Source organism: Hypoxylon fragiforme (assembly GCF_022984875.1).
Source record: "Hypoxylon fragiforme strain CBS 206.31 chromosome Unknown GGS25scaffold_4, whole genome shotgun sequence".
In the NCBI taxonomy this organism is placed as follows: domain Eukaryota; kingdom Fungi; phylum Ascomycota; class Sordariomycetes; order Xylariales; family Hypoxylaceae; genus Hypoxylon; species Hypoxylon fragiforme.
This window is the reverse complement of record NW_026054759.1, coordinates 153,950-169,253: the sequence shown is the minus strand read 5'-3', so window position 1 is coordinate 169,253 and position 15,304 is coordinate 153,950. Positions and strand designations below refer to the sequence as shown.

General features: G+C 50.2%; 7 protein-coding genes and 1 non-coding gene across 8 annotated transcripts; 3 read left to right on the top strand and 5 right to left on the bottom strand.

The window, feature by feature from the left end:
• Positions 1–518: 518 nt before the first annotated feature.
• GGS25DRAFT_484423 (Presilphiperfolan-8-beta-ol synthase) lies at positions 519–3,520 on the bottom strand. Its single transcript, XM_049260457.1, has 12 exons — positions 3,438–3,520; positions 3,130–3,368; positions 2,728–3,067; positions 2,495–2,621; positions 2,408–2,426; positions 2,183–2,349; positions 2,103–2,115; positions 1,854–2,016; positions 1,693–1,782; positions 1,605–1,638; positions 1,322–1,539; positions 519–1,251 (listed from the first exon to the last, which is right to left on the bottom strand). The coding sequence occupies exons 3-12, from the start codon at positions 2,949–2,951 to the stop codon at positions 1,176–1,178; spliced, it is 1,131 nt and encodes a 376-aa protein (XP_049117346.1). The 5' UTR covers positions 2,952–3,067; positions 3,130–3,368; positions 3,438–3,520; the 3' UTR covers positions 519–1,175.
• Positions 3,521–5,632: 2,112 nt separating this feature from the next.
• On the bottom strand, positions 5,633–6,085 carry GGS25DRAFT_520163 (uncharacterized protein; the record flags this gene model as incomplete). Its single annotated transcript, XM_049263850.1, has 2 exons — positions 5,633–6,016; positions 6,080–6,085. 2 exons carry the CDS (start codon positions 6,083–6,085, stop codon positions 5,633–5,635), a joined length of 390 nt encoding a protein of 129 aa, XP_049117345.1.
• Positions 6,086–7,482: 1,397 nt separating this feature from the next.
• Positions 7,483–7,582, bottom strand: GGS25DRAFT_t33. The gene has a single exon. It is a non-coding gene; the product is annotated as a tRNA-Pro (tRNA).
• Positions 7,583–8,189: 607 nt separating this feature from the next.
• GGS25DRAFT_212401 (uncharacterized protein) lies at positions 8,190–10,619 on the top strand. Its single transcript, XM_049256886.1, has 3 exons — positions 8,190–8,472; positions 8,539–10,334; positions 10,409–10,619. The coding sequence occupies exons 1-2, from the start codon at positions 8,437–8,439 to the stop codon at positions 10,120–10,122; spliced, it is 1,620 nt and encodes a 539-aa protein (XP_049117344.1). The 5' UTR covers positions 8,190–8,436; the 3' UTR covers positions 10,123–10,334; positions 10,409–10,619.
• On the top strand, positions 10,282–10,878 carry GGS25DRAFT_520161 (uncharacterized protein; the record flags this gene model as incomplete). Its single annotated transcript, XM_049263849.1, has 3 exons — positions 10,282–10,334; positions 10,409–10,644; positions 10,688–10,878. The coding sequence occupies 3 exons, from the start codon at positions 10,282–10,284 to the stop codon at positions 10,876–10,878; spliced, it is 480 nt and encodes a 159-aa protein (XP_049117343.1).
• A 163-nt stretch (positions 10,879–11,041) lies between these two features.
• GGS25DRAFT_520160 (FAD-binding domain-containing protein) lies at positions 11,042–13,112 on the bottom strand (the record flags this gene model as incomplete). The annotated part of the gene is made up of 7 exons (XM_049263848.1): positions 11,042–11,319; positions 11,369–11,577; positions 11,672–11,990; positions 12,084–12,182; positions 12,244–12,324; positions 12,404–12,738; positions 12,805–13,112. 7 exons carry the CDS (start codon positions 13,110–13,112, stop codon positions 11,042–11,044), a joined length of 1,629 nt encoding a protein of 542 aa, XP_049117342.1.
• Positions 13,113–13,614: 502 nt separating this feature from the next.
• GGS25DRAFT_520159 (cytochrome P450) lies at positions 13,615–14,060 on the bottom strand (the record flags this gene model as incomplete). The annotated part of the gene is made up of 2 exons (XM_049263847.1): positions 13,615–14,002; positions 14,056–14,060. The coding sequence occupies 2 exons, from the start codon at positions 14,058–14,060 to the stop codon at positions 13,615–13,617; spliced, it is 393 nt and encodes a 130-aa protein (XP_049117341.1).
• GGS25DRAFT_212471 (uncharacterized protein) lies at positions 14,021–15,170 on the top strand. The gene has a single exon (XM_049256887.1). The coding sequence runs from the start codon at positions 14,206–14,208 to the stop codon at positions 14,968–14,970; it is 765 nt and encodes a 254-aa protein (XP_049117340.1). The 5' UTR covers positions 14,021–14,205; the 3' UTR covers positions 14,971–15,170.
• The last annotated feature ends 134 nt before the right edge of the window (positions 15,171–15,304 follow it).

Below are 15,304 nucleotides of genomic sequence, written 5' to 3'. Positions count from 1 at the left end.
GTAACTTAGTAGTTAGTTAGTACCAGTATGTAACCTTAGGCGGTGTGTAATAAGGTTTAGCTTGGGGCTGAAAATTGGCCAGGGGTGCTGAAGATGTGTCGTGTTACTAAGCAGCCGCCGCACTAACTACATTTCAACTTTGGAAGTTGCGAAGAGTCGTTGATAGCCTTGTCATCTTTTACTCTTTTTCATCTGCACTTTACATCCTTCAATTTACAACCTCAAAATTGAATTTCACACCATCTTGTATGAGTTCTGTTCCATGTTTCGCTTTCACTTCGGCTTGAAAATTCAAGAAAAAAAAATAATAATAATAAGGAAAAGAAAAGAAAAAGAAAAAGGAAAGAGGCATCTAACTTGAACGAAATATTCGAAATAAAAGGGCCCGAGTACTACTCTTCTTTTCACTCATTCAAAGTTGTTTAACAACTCATCCCCTCAGTCTGAATTGGTCTTGCGAGAAACGGAGCCTGTTAATCCTCAAGTCCCATAAAAGGGAGCACAGCAAAAAAAGGAGCAAAAAGCAAAAAGCAAAAAGCAAAGAACTATATGTGGATATGCTATCATCTCTTGACATGATACGCGCCTGTCACACAAAGGAAAATCACCTCTTAGCTATGTACCAGCTACCTAAGGTCACCTACGAACGTGCTTATCAAGGATGGCAAGTTTTAGCCGTGTTCCAGGTTGTTAACTCTGGAGAACAGCCCTGGTTGCATGCATCTCGCTTAAGTGCCCAGGTAATATGCTAGGTAAGCCAGGTATCCCAGGTATATCAGGTGTGCTAGGTATGTATAATATAATATCATAAGATCCCCTCCAATTAACTCCACATAATGTTGGTTGCTATCTCACAAGTCCCATGCTTGATAGGTTGAGCTATCCTAATGTCCTAATGTATCATGCAAAAAACAGTCTTTCATCTGAATTATCATTGGTCACTCTGCTCATTCATCCCAAAACAAGACCAACCAATGTGCCGTTCGGGAACGGCGCGTTCCCGTGCGGCATATAACACCAGCATAGCTGGATACCAACCAGGTATGGATTACATACCTAGTCCATGCAGGACAGGACGGACCCTGGACTGCAAGCCAACGACCACCGACCGTCGACCATCGACCACTCTCCTGACCACTCTCCTGACCACTCTCCTCGATGTACCATCAAAAAGATCAACCTGGTAAGATGAGGACCTTTGTGTCACGCAAATCCCCATCCTCAGTTGTTAGATATCGTGCTGTTTTGTGACTATTACCAGCTCATTATTAGCAAATCTGCCCACAAAACCATATCCATGACTCATTTTTCTTCAACTTACCTCCAGTATAAATTTCCCAAAGCAACGTTACGGCACACTTCCATAAATCGGAGCACCATCCCATCAATCTCCTCTCCCCACTGGGGCAGGTTTGCATGAGCCGTGTACCAACGTTTATAGCAGTCTGTAAACATGTTGCCAACCTGATCAACAGCCTGCTGTATCGATAATCCCTGATCCATGAGAAGCATAATGATATTCTGATCACCTCCTAACATCTAATCGAAAATTATTAGTCACTATGGCCTCCGAGCAAGATTCATGGCCTCTGATTCTAACTTACCAGGTCTTTTTTATATGATATAACATCATTAACGCTATGAGATTGTTAGTATTAAAACCCATGCTATAGTCGTCAAGATTTCACTTACAGTGCCACAAGATCCGCTGAGACGCACATGCATTCCTGGAGGGATGGGTGATCGAGGACTGCCAGAGGGAGCCTGACGCCTTCGCAATACCTAAATCCACAAAATTAGTTGGACTTGTTCTTTCATCCCGTATGTTTTCCAGGGGTAGTGCTGTATCATACTCTACCAGGGCAATGGCTGGGTATACACCAATGTTTCCTCTTCGCATAGCCATAAACTCGTTCACATCGCGGGTAAAGGTGCGTTTACCCTCCACAACTTTTACCTGCTCGAGAATCCCGTCGAAATATCTTTGATGCATTTCTTTCCAGTGCTGTTTGAATTCTGATATGAAGTTAGCCTATCTGCTTCAAGTGACTCTCACTGTGGGAGTTCCCGTCGAAAGCCTCCCCTGGGAGCTATATGCGTACCTGGTGATGCGGTCTGATGGCATGATATTAGTTTAAATCTCCACCCTTATGAGAAGAAATATGAGGCGGACGAGACATACCTTGTTTACACGATCCATTACAGTCTGGTATACGTATCTAAGCGGATGTTCTACTCCGGGTTCTGTTGGGTCAGCCCGCGGTTGTGTCCCCTCCATTATGCCGACCATGACATTAATCTCAGCCTGTGCAGCGGCGAGGCTCTGGCTACAATGACCTTCATCGAACACTAAGAGTAATATGAGATTAGCGGGGGAGTATAACAGGTCTTTGCCGACCACACGTACTATCATCAAAACTGAATACCTGTGTAACGCATGTTAGCATACCCCTTAATCATCTAGGAATAGGTAAGAATGGCTGGTTAGACATACCCAGTGATTCCAGTCTAACACTATTCGAAGGTTCTCGGCGTCGCAGTTTGGTGCCCAGAGAGAGCTCAAATAAGCATAATCTACAGACTTGTCCTTTTCTGTCCATTTTTTATCTGCCTTGACAGTTCTATACCAAAATGTTAGTAATCCACAATGTACTCGATCAGTGAGCGAGCTGAGTCTCTAAAATGGGGGGGTTATTCAACGAGGTTTAGCGTAAATGTCATGCTTACTTGGAAAACCATGCGTCGCCCTTGGACTTGACCTTAAAGTAGTTCGGGTTCACGGCAGCGTCTACCGACATGATGGACGAGAACATATCCGGTAGGTAGATTCGCTGCTCTGGTTGGCTATTCGGTGGAGATGGTCGCACGGTCTTAGATCGACCGGGAGTAGAGGGTGGCGTCACAGGTGCTTCGACGCCTGTCAGAGGCATCTTTTCTACTGACTCCGCCATGGTTTATCAAGTATATTAGTAATAAAACTACAATGTAGCAGGTAAGTTAGGTGAGAAACTAATAGTTACTGTTTACTCTTCGTTTGGAACGATAATGATGAGGTGAGGAGAAGAACCTGCCCTCGAACGTTAGCCACATATATAGTCACGTATGCTAACAAAAACTAGGACGTTATACCCCTGTCTCTCCCATATCAGCGAGGTATCAAACCGTTGCAAAGCGTCACGGATTTTCATATGCCTATAGTGGCATTTCCTTTTCACATATACATATATCCACATGCTTGTAGTCGCAGTTTTGCTTATCCCATGTCCTAGATTCCTAGTCTCGTGTGTGCCGTGAGTGCAGACAGTCTCGTCGTACCACGAACTGGTGCCAATTGGATGGGATACGGACCCCGGTCAACGCTGAAAACGCTTCGTCGGATACCGATCGTTAGCACTGGTATATAATGGAGCGACGCCCTTTTCAGCTAGGGCTCCTACCGAGAAACTGGGCTCAGGTCCACTCTTTGCCGCCCTTGTTACCTGTTCGGACCATATCCCAGTGCTATGATTCCCAACCTAGCTTAGCATCGAGGGAATCCTGGGTTATAGCACTATATAGTACACCATCTTAGACTTCACAACATATAGGAACAAAAACGCCTCACTAAACCACCCACCCACCCACCTAAACAACCCCCCGTCCTAATATTTCTTCCCCCCCCTCCCTCCTAGACCGTCGCTAGCGCTACATGCTAGCACTATAGGAGATGGGATTTACCCGCTTCACGTTGCCTTTGGCTAAGACGTAAACGGGGGAAAGGGGGCGGCCAGTGATGATTTACAGATGATATTACACAGTCTACGGGTAATACGGGCTCCCGTGCCTTTGCCTGCCTACCTACCTTACCAAACATAACCTACATAATCTAGGGTTGTTGTTTTGTGCCCTCATCATATAACGCACGTGTGATCACACGGCGACCCATGGAACAGCTTTGCTTGTCCTACGCTGTGACCGACAAGCCTTGCGTAGGAGGGGGTCTCCATCCATTCCTAGCCTTTACTTTTTATAGCCGCGAAAACAGGTCACTTGAGGAGCTGGATGTGTCCTTTTTTTCCTTTTCCTGGTAGAACATTCGTGAAAGGCCTACCCGGGACGACCACTTAAAAAAATAAGGGCCGATTAATAAAGAGGAGTGAGGTTGTATAAACCTTCAATACCTTACCTTTACTTACTTGATAGAGACAAAGAGAAATGTGATATGATGGTCGATGGTCGATGGTTGATGGTTGATGGTTGATGAGGATTTTTTTTCTGTCGTTCCCTTCCGACATGGAAAAAGACCACATAAAAAGGGGGCAAGAGTTTATCATCCATGGCCTACCTACCTACCTATGCCTATTCCACTTTTAGCCTCGAACTTGGTGTGGTGTGTGTGGTGTGCCGAGTTTGACGAACTAAAATACAATACTAATCCGGAGTACTTCCCGGACGTTATACCTAGGCCCCCCCAAGCTATCACGATAGGCCTGGTGAAAATCATGGCAGATGGGTGCGGTGGGTTACCCTATCGGAATTATTGTCGAGGAAATCCTACGAGGCACACCACATACTGATCATCGCCAGAATGAAACTACACCACACTACTCTAGGTAAGGCAGGGGACCCTTTTTGACGTTGAATGATGCTAATCAGCTAGCTGCATTTTTTTTAATTCCTAGGACTACTACTACTACCCAGGGCTTTTTATTCCGCTGGAAGGGAGTAGTAGTTTCGACATACTACCAATGAGCCCTCCTAACCCTCTGTCCACGCTTATCAGGTAGCTAGCCATCTACCGAATGCTTAATAAGTTCCGAACATTGAACGCACATCATCACGCACCCACCCACAACGGATGCCTAGACAAAATACTTCGGCTAACCACAGCCTCGCCAAGCACCAATCGTTCGATATTCCTCATCCTGCGTGACATACTTTCGCCATCCCATCCGTCATCCGTCATCCGTCATCCGCCAGCTGAGCGTTTGCCTGCCTGCCTGCCCTGCCCTGCCCTGCCCTTCCCACTCCCGCCAACCAGCCAGCGCTATCTATCTATCTATCTATCTCTTTCTTTCTTTTTCTTGCCCAACCCATGAACTATCCATGGATCCTTTGAGCCAGCCGACCCTACACTACACCACCTTCCTAGTATATAGATAGACAGTCTTACCCTCCAACACCTCGGGCGAACACCGAACGACGTGCAGCAACCCTCATCCTTATTGTCCTCCTCCTTGGTACCAGCATCGGCTCGTGATTGGACGCTGGGAGGGGGGGGGGGGGGGGGCGGGTCAAGGCTGGGCGGGCGCCACCGCGCTGATCTTTCTGGCATCAGGCTGGCTGGCTGACTGACTGAACGCGGGACCCGGTGTCGGAATACGCACGCACCAACAGTGCACATGGCACGCGACTACCCTGTCTGTCTGCCTGCCGCCACCGGCAAAATCCACGTGCTCGGCTAGTGGCGGGCTCGGTCTGCGGCCTTACCCCGCCGTCCCGTCCTGTCCTGGAAGATACATATTAAGATGAATGTTGATGGCTGCCGTAGTTAGTCGCGGCCAGTGTGCGCCGCGCCACGCCACGCCCGCTATTTCTCGCTCGTCGGGGGAGCTGTGACCGGCGTGCAGGTGTTCGGTTAGTTACTAGGTAGTCACACAGCAGCCGGAAGTTTGAGCTCGCGGCTGTGGCTGCGGCTGCGGTGCGGCGGGGTGGCGCTGAGCACAGACATCAAGGGTCGAGATGCGTGGTTGTCAGCTCGGAGAGGCGAATAAGTCCAGGATGAGCTGAGGCGGTGCCGGGAAAGCAACGAGGCGGGGGTGCACAGGACAGCCGGTGTCGATGGTGAGCTTCTGGTCCGCGATGCCGTTCTAGAAGCGCAGCGGTCCTGAAGACGCCGTGGGTGGGGCAGCTGGCGTTGAGAGAGGCTGGTGCTGCTTATGGGTTCGTGGGGAGGTGGTCGAAGAGCTTCCTGATGCTGCTTTCTAGGAGCACGATGTCGGTCTCTCCTGGGTGAGGAGCCGCTGCATCTACTGAGCTAATGTGAGTGAGGACATCGTCAACTGCCGCAGTAGGTGGTGGCGGGGCGAGTGCTGATGACTGCCATCTTGCCGAATCAAGATCTGTAAGAGATAATAGGTACTAGGTAGGTACTAGGTAGGTACTAGACGTAGACCCCTGATGATGATAAGAAATGGTGAGAGGGGGTAGAGTGAAGTGAGTGGCTACGGGCACTTTAAATTCAAAAGAACTGCCCTGCCCTTGAAGGCTCACCCCCTCCCCAGTTCTTGGTCCTTTGGACCGGTTTGGACCCCAAACATCTTCCAAACGAAGCAAGTCACCTCGGTAAACTCAATACACTTAGGCTTCATGACTTCGCCTTCTTGTGTGTATAAGCCCTTCCGCTTACCAAATGCTGCCCCGCTCGCATCTACACTTATCTCGTGAGTGCCTGTTGATCGACCAACGTGCGATAATACGGAGCTGTGGATACCTCTGTTTTATGTCTAGCGGGCGTTCACACACGAGAGATAGCGAGCCGGAAGCTTTGAGAGAAAACGTTATGTTGAGGTGGGAAGAGGGAGGAGGAGGTGAAGTTTAGGGGGTAGGATTTTGGGGTTGGAAGTTTAGGGGTCATGCTATGATGTACCTACGTAGACCTCAGACTGGCACTTCAGACACATGGAGATTATCTGACATGCTTTGAGGTCGTATGGGAGACCATAATAGGTACCTATAGACTTACCCCTGGCTTAAGTAGCATTAAGGATGATGTGTGCGTATTTGGAATGGGTGATAGTACATGATGCATTGATACCTGATTCACATGCAAGCAACTACACTCAAATCCTCAAGTGGGACTTTCCCGGCTCCCTCGACTTGACATCCACTTTAACAAAAGGACACCGCCCACAGTGGATTTGGCAAAAGAACTTTGAAAGAAACCTTGGAAGTGCTCTACCATTTACTACCGAATACCCGGTTAACGACTCGAGATGTATTGAAGCCCTATTATGAGATTATGCTGTTGCAGGGCCTTGGAGAGTCCCTTTTGGAGGATATCGTGAGAATTAGCTGCCGTTTCAAGCTATGAAAGCTTGAAGATTCATACTGGCAGGTAAAATTCGGCATATTGATCTAGAAGAGTTTAGAATCATCAAAACAAACAATCAAGCCCTGCTCGGTGATAACGTACTTGTAGTCTTCACACACATACCCAACTGCCTACTAGGTAGGTAGATAGGTAGGTACATAACACCATGATGATTTGATTACGATACTTTGAGGACTTCATGTCTAGGTATGTGCAAGTTCAATGGCATGCCGAGGAATGTAGTAATCATATGGGACATTCTCAATGCGAGTCTTTCGCTACTTAGCCCTTAGGAGATGAATCCCTCGTGGCATTTTCAACAACCTGTGTACTGAATGTGATCTTGTTTCCTAAAAGTCGTGTAGATAGAGGCCAAAAAAGAGCAAAAAAGAAAAAAGATCAAAAGGAAAGGGCCCAGCCGGGATTTGAACCCGGGACCTGTCACATTCTCCCGTTTTCCAGGATGGGGAAATTCCCGAAGCGACAATCATACGACTAGACCACTGGGCCGTTTGGATGGCAGATTCAAAAGACTAAACGCCTAATATCCTTTGGTAGTTACGCGTAGCTACGCATTGGCCTGAGTAAAATAAGGGGTAGGGCTGAGGCTGGGGGTTAGGGTTAGCGCGGCTGCCACGTGGTGAGTATCCTTCAGACATCCGATATTTACAGTCATCATGCACGTCACACGTATAACTGGCAAATAGAAAAGAGCGGAATGCTGATAGGTGTGGGGTGGACTGTAGTCATAACGTAAGTCTATTGATTGATTCACTGAACTGTGTGGATAATAGGGGCTAATCCACAGGGTGGAGGTCGTCCAACATGTGTCCCACATCAACAAACCAAGTTACCACAACAGGCCCTGAGGTACATATATATACCACAATAACACAACATTCTAGCACATACGGCCATAGGATCCGGAAAACTCGGGATCCCGTCCGCTCTCCCATAGATAAGCCGGATACCGCCGGATCAGTAGTTGGGTCGGTGACGACCAGCGAATCCCCGGTGTTGTATGTTTTTTATGTTTTTTTCCTTTTTCTTTTTTACATTTTCCGTTTTTGCTGTTTTTCTTTTTTTCTTTGCTGTGGTATATCTTGCTACGGTTTTACTTGCTTAAGCACCTACTTATTAATGTGAATTGGTCCAATTGGATCCATAGCAACGGAGGTACCGCTCCTACACGTGTATGTAGGTCGTGATATATCGGATATGGATATAATACTGATAAACCAGTATACTTGCTACATGCATTCTCCAATATTCATTATGTATTTATAACAAACAACACTCATCTGGCCGTAACAACTGTCCGCCTCTCCTAGACCGGGCACCATCAAACAACCGGGCGCGCTGGAATGGTTAGACTGCTCCGGAGTTCAAGAGGGCGCTTGGTAAGGCTAAATACTACTACTCTTTAAACATAAGTCGGTAATATTTCATGCTGACCATGAGCCTAGGCTCAATTTATCCCTCGCAGAGACACAAAGCCACGAAACTTCCCAATCTTCGAAGTTGGTTCAAGCCAAGATGCATCCGATCGTCAGCGTAAGTACGCCGGCAACGATGGTGCCGGCGAAAGCGCCTGGAAGAGTTCCCTGTCCAAGATGCTAGAGGGTGCCGCAACCGCCCTCGGTTCCATTGGAATCCTTGGGCTAGCGGGCTATTCCTACCACTGGTATTACAAGTCGCTTGTCTTGAGCAAGATGGAAAACGCCTTCGCTCCTGGGTTCTCATCTCTCGAGCGGGCTGCCCTGAGCCGACAGGATGCCGACAGCCCGACTCAGGACGATGACTGGATACCGAGGGCGGAGCAGGTCACCATCAACGGCATTGTCGATGGGACTATCCAAGGCCACTACTACTTGGTGACTGGCGAGAAGGGGACCGGAAAGACGTCCATGATACTCAAAGCCATGAGCCGGATTGAGGGGGAGGGCATCGCCATGCTAGAGGCGCATAGCAACCTGGAGATCTTCCGCATACGGTTGGGGAAGGCACTTGACTATGAATTTCACGAAGACTACATCGGTGGATTATTCAGTTTCAAGGGCCCTCGAGATACGACGCCCCTCCTCGATATCGAACGCGCATTCAACCAGATGGAGAAGATTGCACTAAAACGCCAAGAAGAGTCCGGAAGACCCCTAGTTCTGATCATCAACGGCACCCATTTCCTCCGCGACGACGAAGACGGGCAGCATCTCCTCGAACTACTTCAGCAGCGGGCTGAGCTCTGGGCCACTAGCCGACTCGTCACCGTCATCCTCAACAGCGACGAACACTGGACTACCGAACGCCTGCTAAGACAGGCGACTCGCTTGCAAGTGATTCCCGTGCGCGACATCGAAAAGAAGATCGCCATCGAGTCAGTCAAGAACTTCCGCGCCAAAGCCTTCCACGAAGCCGTCCCTACCTCGGTCCTCGAAGAGGTCTATAGTAAGATCGGCGGGCGCCTCCGCTTCCTCAGCCACGTCGCCAAGTCGCGCGACATGCTGAGCGCGTGCGAGACGATCTGCGAAAAAGAAAGACTCTGGCTGCTGGACCAGTGCTGGATCCTCGGCGCCGAGATGGACCCCGGCGCCGAGAACCAGCAGGACATCTGCGCGTCGGCGATGATCATGGCCAAGGCGCTCATCGCGAAGGAGAAGGAGCTCATGAGGGATAAGGACTACGACGGCCGGCTGCCGCAGATCCCGCTGCACGAGGCGCGGGAGCTCGTCACGAACAACGAGTTTCTGAAAGCGCTCGACCACATCAACATCGTCACCATCGACTCCCGCTCCATGGTCCAGGCGGACTCCGTCGCGATGCAGAACGCCTTCCGCGTTGTGTCGTCGCAGCCCGGGTTCGACGAGCATCTCCAGGAGACGCTGGATCGGCTGGATGAGCTGGAGAGCTTGGCGAGGACGAGGGAGCTTACGGTGAAGGACGTGTGGGGGGGTAAGGGATTGAGGGCGGTGGTGGAGAGTAAGAGTAAGAAGGGTGGGCAGGAGGACGTGGTGGTTACGATTAAGGGGTTCTCGTCTGAGGGTGGGGGATGATTGAAAGAAGAAGGAAATAGGTACCTATGTTTGAATGATGTGTGGGTACATGGCATAGAAGCCTTTGGATAGGACTGGAGGCTTGAGGGTCGCAAAATGACATCTCCTATGCCACATGCAATCTATAAAATAGGCCAGTCTTGTGCCTTACTCAGTCTCATGGCCTCTTTGACCTCCGGCTTTGCAGCTTCTAGCGCCCCCTATGATGCGAGGTAAGTATTTCAAAGATGCCTAGCCTAAAGGCCCTTCTTCGACACTTTAGACAATGAATACTGATTCAAGTCAGACGTTTGCCTTCTGCAGCCACGACTAAGTCCGATTACGATCTTTATGTTAAGGTCCACGAACAATTCTTGTCGATAACACAGTCGTCTAGCTTTTCATCTCCTGCAAATCTGTCGTATACTATCGGGCCTGTGTCGTCCGCAATGGTGCAAAAGGGGGAAGACCTTGGAGGAAACCCGTGCGGCCTACCAAAAGTCGCACAAACATGGAAGTATACATTTTACCTACCTCAGGGAGGTATGAGCCACGTGCAGCTTACCTACTAATCCCGGGGGGTTAGGGTGGGCTTTAGTCGCAGAGTGGAAAGATGTAGCAGACGACGTCGTTGTACAGAGCATAATCGAGGCTCTTCAGGATAGCATAGACGGGCTGTCTCGGGACTGGGATCTCCGCCTGGACTGCCAATTCATGAACCACGGCGGGCCAACGCAGAAGATTCTCCAAAGCTACGGCGACGCGAATTTTGATTAGCTCAAGTCAGTTAGCAACTGACACTGGAAATCTAGTTTAGGATAGCCCGCGCGGCAATAACCATTCTGTACCTATAGCCCGATCGATGCGTAAACACACCTGGGCACATTCGCATTCATCCCCCAACTCAACGCCCTGTCGTCTCCTTTCCTTCAAACGTACATCATCGCAGCAAGAATCCCGCATGCTGGAGCCTCTGAAAAGTCCCAGTCTTGTCGTACGTGCCCGCCACTTTCCGGAGGGCCGTCAAATTCGTCTCCCCATAGCTCCGCAGCACCTCCTGTCGCGCGCCTGCGTCGTTCATGAACTGGAACGGGAGCAGCAGATTGCCTTCTCTCCCACTAGCAGCCAACGACGCGATGTTGTCGCCGAAGAGTCCGACGTTCGTGTGTGACGTCGCCGTGTCGGCCTCGTTGTACCACTCGATAAGGCATGCCCACCCTTCGCTGTTAGTGCCCTGATATTGCAAAGGTGGCGCGGGCATAGTTACATGTTTGTGCGATCTCGTCGAGTCCCATCGCGTTGCCGCCTCGCTCTCGACCTGCGCGCACCATGTAGGACGAGACGGGCTGGATCGTATACGACAGTGTTGCAGATGGTGTTGCCAGACGGCTGTCCCGGAGCCTCTCCGTGTACTGTCTGTGGACGTCGAGGTATAGTTCGTAATCTACCCTTGTTGATTGTGCAGACAGCGCACGGCTGCGGCTAGTCAGTAAAATCTCCCGGCATGTTCACGTATGATTATTACTAGGTACGTCAAAGGAAAGCACGGGAACTCCAGATAGGTACCTACCTAGCGGGTCCCGCATCTTGGCCAACAGTGTCCAGCTCAGGTACCAGGGTTCGGATGGTCCCGTTCGTGGTTGGCACGACGGCAGCGATGAGGCTGTCCGCCTTGAAGAACTCGGTAAATACTTCAGGCGGCTGCGCCGTGTGTTCCGCATATAATAAGCCCGCTACGATAGCAGTAGGCTGGACGTTCAAGAAGAACCCGATTTTGCTGTCGTACTCCATGGCCTTTTGCACGTTGACCGTTGCGTTGAGGAGATACTCATAGTCGGCCGCGTAGTATGCGTATACTGCGTATTGGGCTTGAATCAGGGGGTGCGTTTCTATGTCAAAGCGTGTTACGATTCCTTATTGAGACGCATTGGGTTGTGTAAGAGGTACCTAAGCATTCGTTGTCTGAGATCAAATTGACTTACCGAAATTGGCACCGCCGCCCTTGAGGGCTCGGAACAAGTCTTGGTGCTCGCTGGGATTGGCATTTACGATTCTCGAATCCGACGTAACGATCTTCCCAACTCGGACCCAGTTAGCTTCGTTCAGTAAACGAGGGGGAAATGTCCGATTGCGAATGGATACAAGACAGGTACAAGCCCACCTGAAAATTCTTCACATTGTCGGCTGCCAGTCCGTATAGCCCTCCAAAAAAGGGCATCCCTCCTACGAAGCTCCTTGATTAGTATCTGCTTTCAAGGGCGGCTGCCTATGCCTGGGTACCTAGATAGGGAAGTGCACAAACCTCCAAGCAGAAAGCCTCCTACCCCGACTGTTCCGTGACGCCCTCCAATTACTGATTTTCCATCACGCTCAATGAAGTCATATACGCTCTCCCACGTCTGTCCAGCGCCGACTTGTAGACTCCGATCACCCTCGACCTTCAAGGTACCAAAACCCTTCATGTCAACTAGGACACCGGAGCTATCGACACTGCCAAAACCTGGGTTTGGGTTGTGTCCTCCGCCTCTGATAGCAAATCTCGATGCTGTGAGTTTTATGACCTTTTGGAAAACAGCCACTTCGACAGCGTCGCTGGGCCGAAAGATACACGCCGGACGTAGCCAGCATGTTTTAGACCTTAGGGGGGTTATATCAGTGGGACGTATAACGGTGTCAGGCTCTTGGGTGCTAGGATTTAGTTACCAGTTGAACTGAAACTCGTCTTCGTAGTCCGGGTCGTCATCGGCCAGAACCTTTCCAGGGAACACAGTGCTTACGATATAGCACGCAGCCTGGGCACGCTGAGTACCAGTTGACGCGGACTCCAAGGCGCCTACGGTCTCGTCAATGGTGACTTCATGGTGTGTAACGCGCTCAAGTAAACGCGATACGGCGATTTCAGCGTAGGCATGGCGCTGTAGGATGGCTATTAAGTCTTGGCTGAGCAGGGATGGGAGATATGCCGGCAGACCCAGTACTAGCAAGTAAAGTGCTAGAGATAGGCGAGCCATAGGTAGGTATGTGGGAGAATCTACAGCAGACACGAATAGATGCACATAAAAGTCAGTCAACAGTGAAAGCTCCGAATAATACTAACCCTACCTAGTATCTTCAGGCCTTCGAAAGTAGTGTATGAAAAGTCATCATCCATAGGTAGGTACGGAACAATCTAACCTAAAAGGGGCTCTCCGCATGTATCTAACCTCAATCAGCACTACTCTTGTGCTCCTCGGGAGGTTGCAGAGCAGCAATTAGCTACTCCCCAGGGGATAAAGAACAGCAATAATCAAATTAGTGGTAGACATGGTAGACATGGTACCTAGACACGAATTCACATCTGGTGAGATTCTCACTGATGGCAAAAGGCAGGTCAGGTATTTAAGGTATTACGATAATACTATTGGCAGTCTGCCTGCCTACCTAGGTATCTAGGTTAGGTAGTTACCTAACGTTACTCTCTTAGAACCCTTGAAGTCTCATCCCGGCAGTTCGATTACCCCCTCCGTCTTACCCTCACCATAACCTCCCCCCCGGATCCGGAAACACATTCTCATCCGCATACAAGTTCTTTGGCCTCGCCTTGCCCTCCGGGAACTTGAACGCGAACTGCTCGACCAGCCGGGCGAGGATGCGTTTGATCTCGCCCACGGAAAACGCCCGCCCCGGGCACGCTAGCTTCCCGCGGCCAAACGAGAGGTTGTCGGTGCTGGTCTGCCCCGCGAGGTGCTTGTTCATGTTGTCGGGGGACGCGTGGCGCTTCCGGTAGCTGCGCAGAGGGTCGAAGCGCGCCGGTTCGGGGGTCACGGTTGGGTCGTTCCGGTGGTGGTGCGCGGCCCAGGAGATGCGGGAGCCGGCGGGGATGTGCGTACCATCTTTTAGTGTGATAGGCGCGAGCGCGACTCTTTGGGGCGCAGCTAGGTATTTACGACATAGCGTTAGTTGGAATGTCAGAACAGCATCCCGTCTCAAAGGTACTTGGTAGTGGATGACGTACGGAAGATAGGCGGGTTGAACCTCTGGAAGATCCACGCTTCCCTGACAGAAGCTTTGCTTTTCCGGCAGAAGCTCGACCGTCTCCGACTACAAATCTTTTCCCGGGAGAATATGGCGACAGATAAATACTTTGCTCTCATCCCCTTCACCTGGACGGCGTGCAACAACCGCCCACTTACGTTCGCTTCGACATCGCTCCTTTTCAAGACGATGATTATCTCCTTCCTCAACTACCAAGCCGACGAATACATGGAAGGCGTCGTCACGCCCAACCTCGGCGGCTCTGTGGCGAACGCGCGAAAGCAGATAGGCGATCTATTCATCCGCGATGTCCCTGATGATTTGGACAAGCCCGTGTACGGAAGACTAGCACAGTTTATCAAGCATGTCCTAGCGGACGAAGACGTTGCGAGTGCCAGCTTCTGGGACCGCAAGCATCTCGAGCAAAAACTGCGCGCATTCCTCCTCGCGCACGTCGATCAAATCGAGGGCAACTTCTCTTTCGAGGCCCAGTCGGACAAGGACATGTTCAGCTCGGCGTCCCGCACATTCCACAACTGGGTGCACACCACATCGGCATACCACACGCCATGCCCCCTACTATTCCCTCGCTTACCTATCATGCTTGATTTCCTGGACTTCAGCGCCACGACCATGCCCACACCTGCATGCAGCAGCAGCAGCATCGACGACAGGAAGCACGTGCTGTTTGAGCTGGCGGAGTACGAGCAAGCCGCGCTGGAAGAAGCGCTCAGGCGCCTGCGCAAAGAGGCGGAAGGGCCGGGGATCACGCCGGCGGTGGCGAGGGCGGAGAGGAGGAAGATGGCGGTCTGGGATATGTTTGTGGATGTGACGAATTTGTACGGCCAGATTTAACTACGTGGTTCGTGACATGTCGAGTCGGATTAAGCAGAAGTAGATATAATGTAGATGCTAGGTAGATACTAGGAACAGTACCTAACCGCGACTGTTGCCTGGGTGGGCCTTAGATGCACTGCGCTTCTACTTTTCTCATCTCTCGTACTTACCTTTAATGTTAATATTTTTGAAATTACATTCTAGTATATGATTTAACAGTTTATAAAATTTGACAGTAATTTCCACATGCACGTAAGAGAAGATGTTATTATTCAGGGACCGAGCATAGTTGAATATAAGGTGGTTACCCCTTTTAAGCCCCTATCATTCCAGCCTCGATGATGAGGATGAT

Coding starts and splice junctions, on each gene's coding strand:
- GGS25DRAFT_212471 (XM_049256887.1), top strand. CDS start 14,206: ATGGCGACAGATAAATACTTTGCTCTCATCCCCTTCACCTGGACGGCG.
- GGS25DRAFT_212401 (XM_049256886.1), top strand. CDS start 8,437: ATGGTTAGACTGCTCCGGAGTTCAAGAGGGCGCTTG. Junction 8,473..8,538: donor GGAGTTCAAGAGGGCGCTTG/GTAAGGCTAAAT, acceptor CCATGAGCCTAG/GCTCAATTTATCCCTCGCAG.
- GGS25DRAFT_484423 (XM_049260457.1), bottom strand. CDS start 2,951: ATGGCGGAGTCAGTAGAAAAGATGCCTCTGACAGGCGTCGAAGCACCT. Junction 2,622..2,727: donor GGCGACGCATGGTTTTCCAA/GTAAGCATGACA, acceptor ATTTTGGTATAG/AACTGTCAAGGCAGATAAAA. Junction 1,783..1,853: donor CCAGCCATTGCCCTGGTAGA/GTATGATACAGC, acceptor TTGTGGATTTAG/GTATTGCGAAGGCGTCAGGC.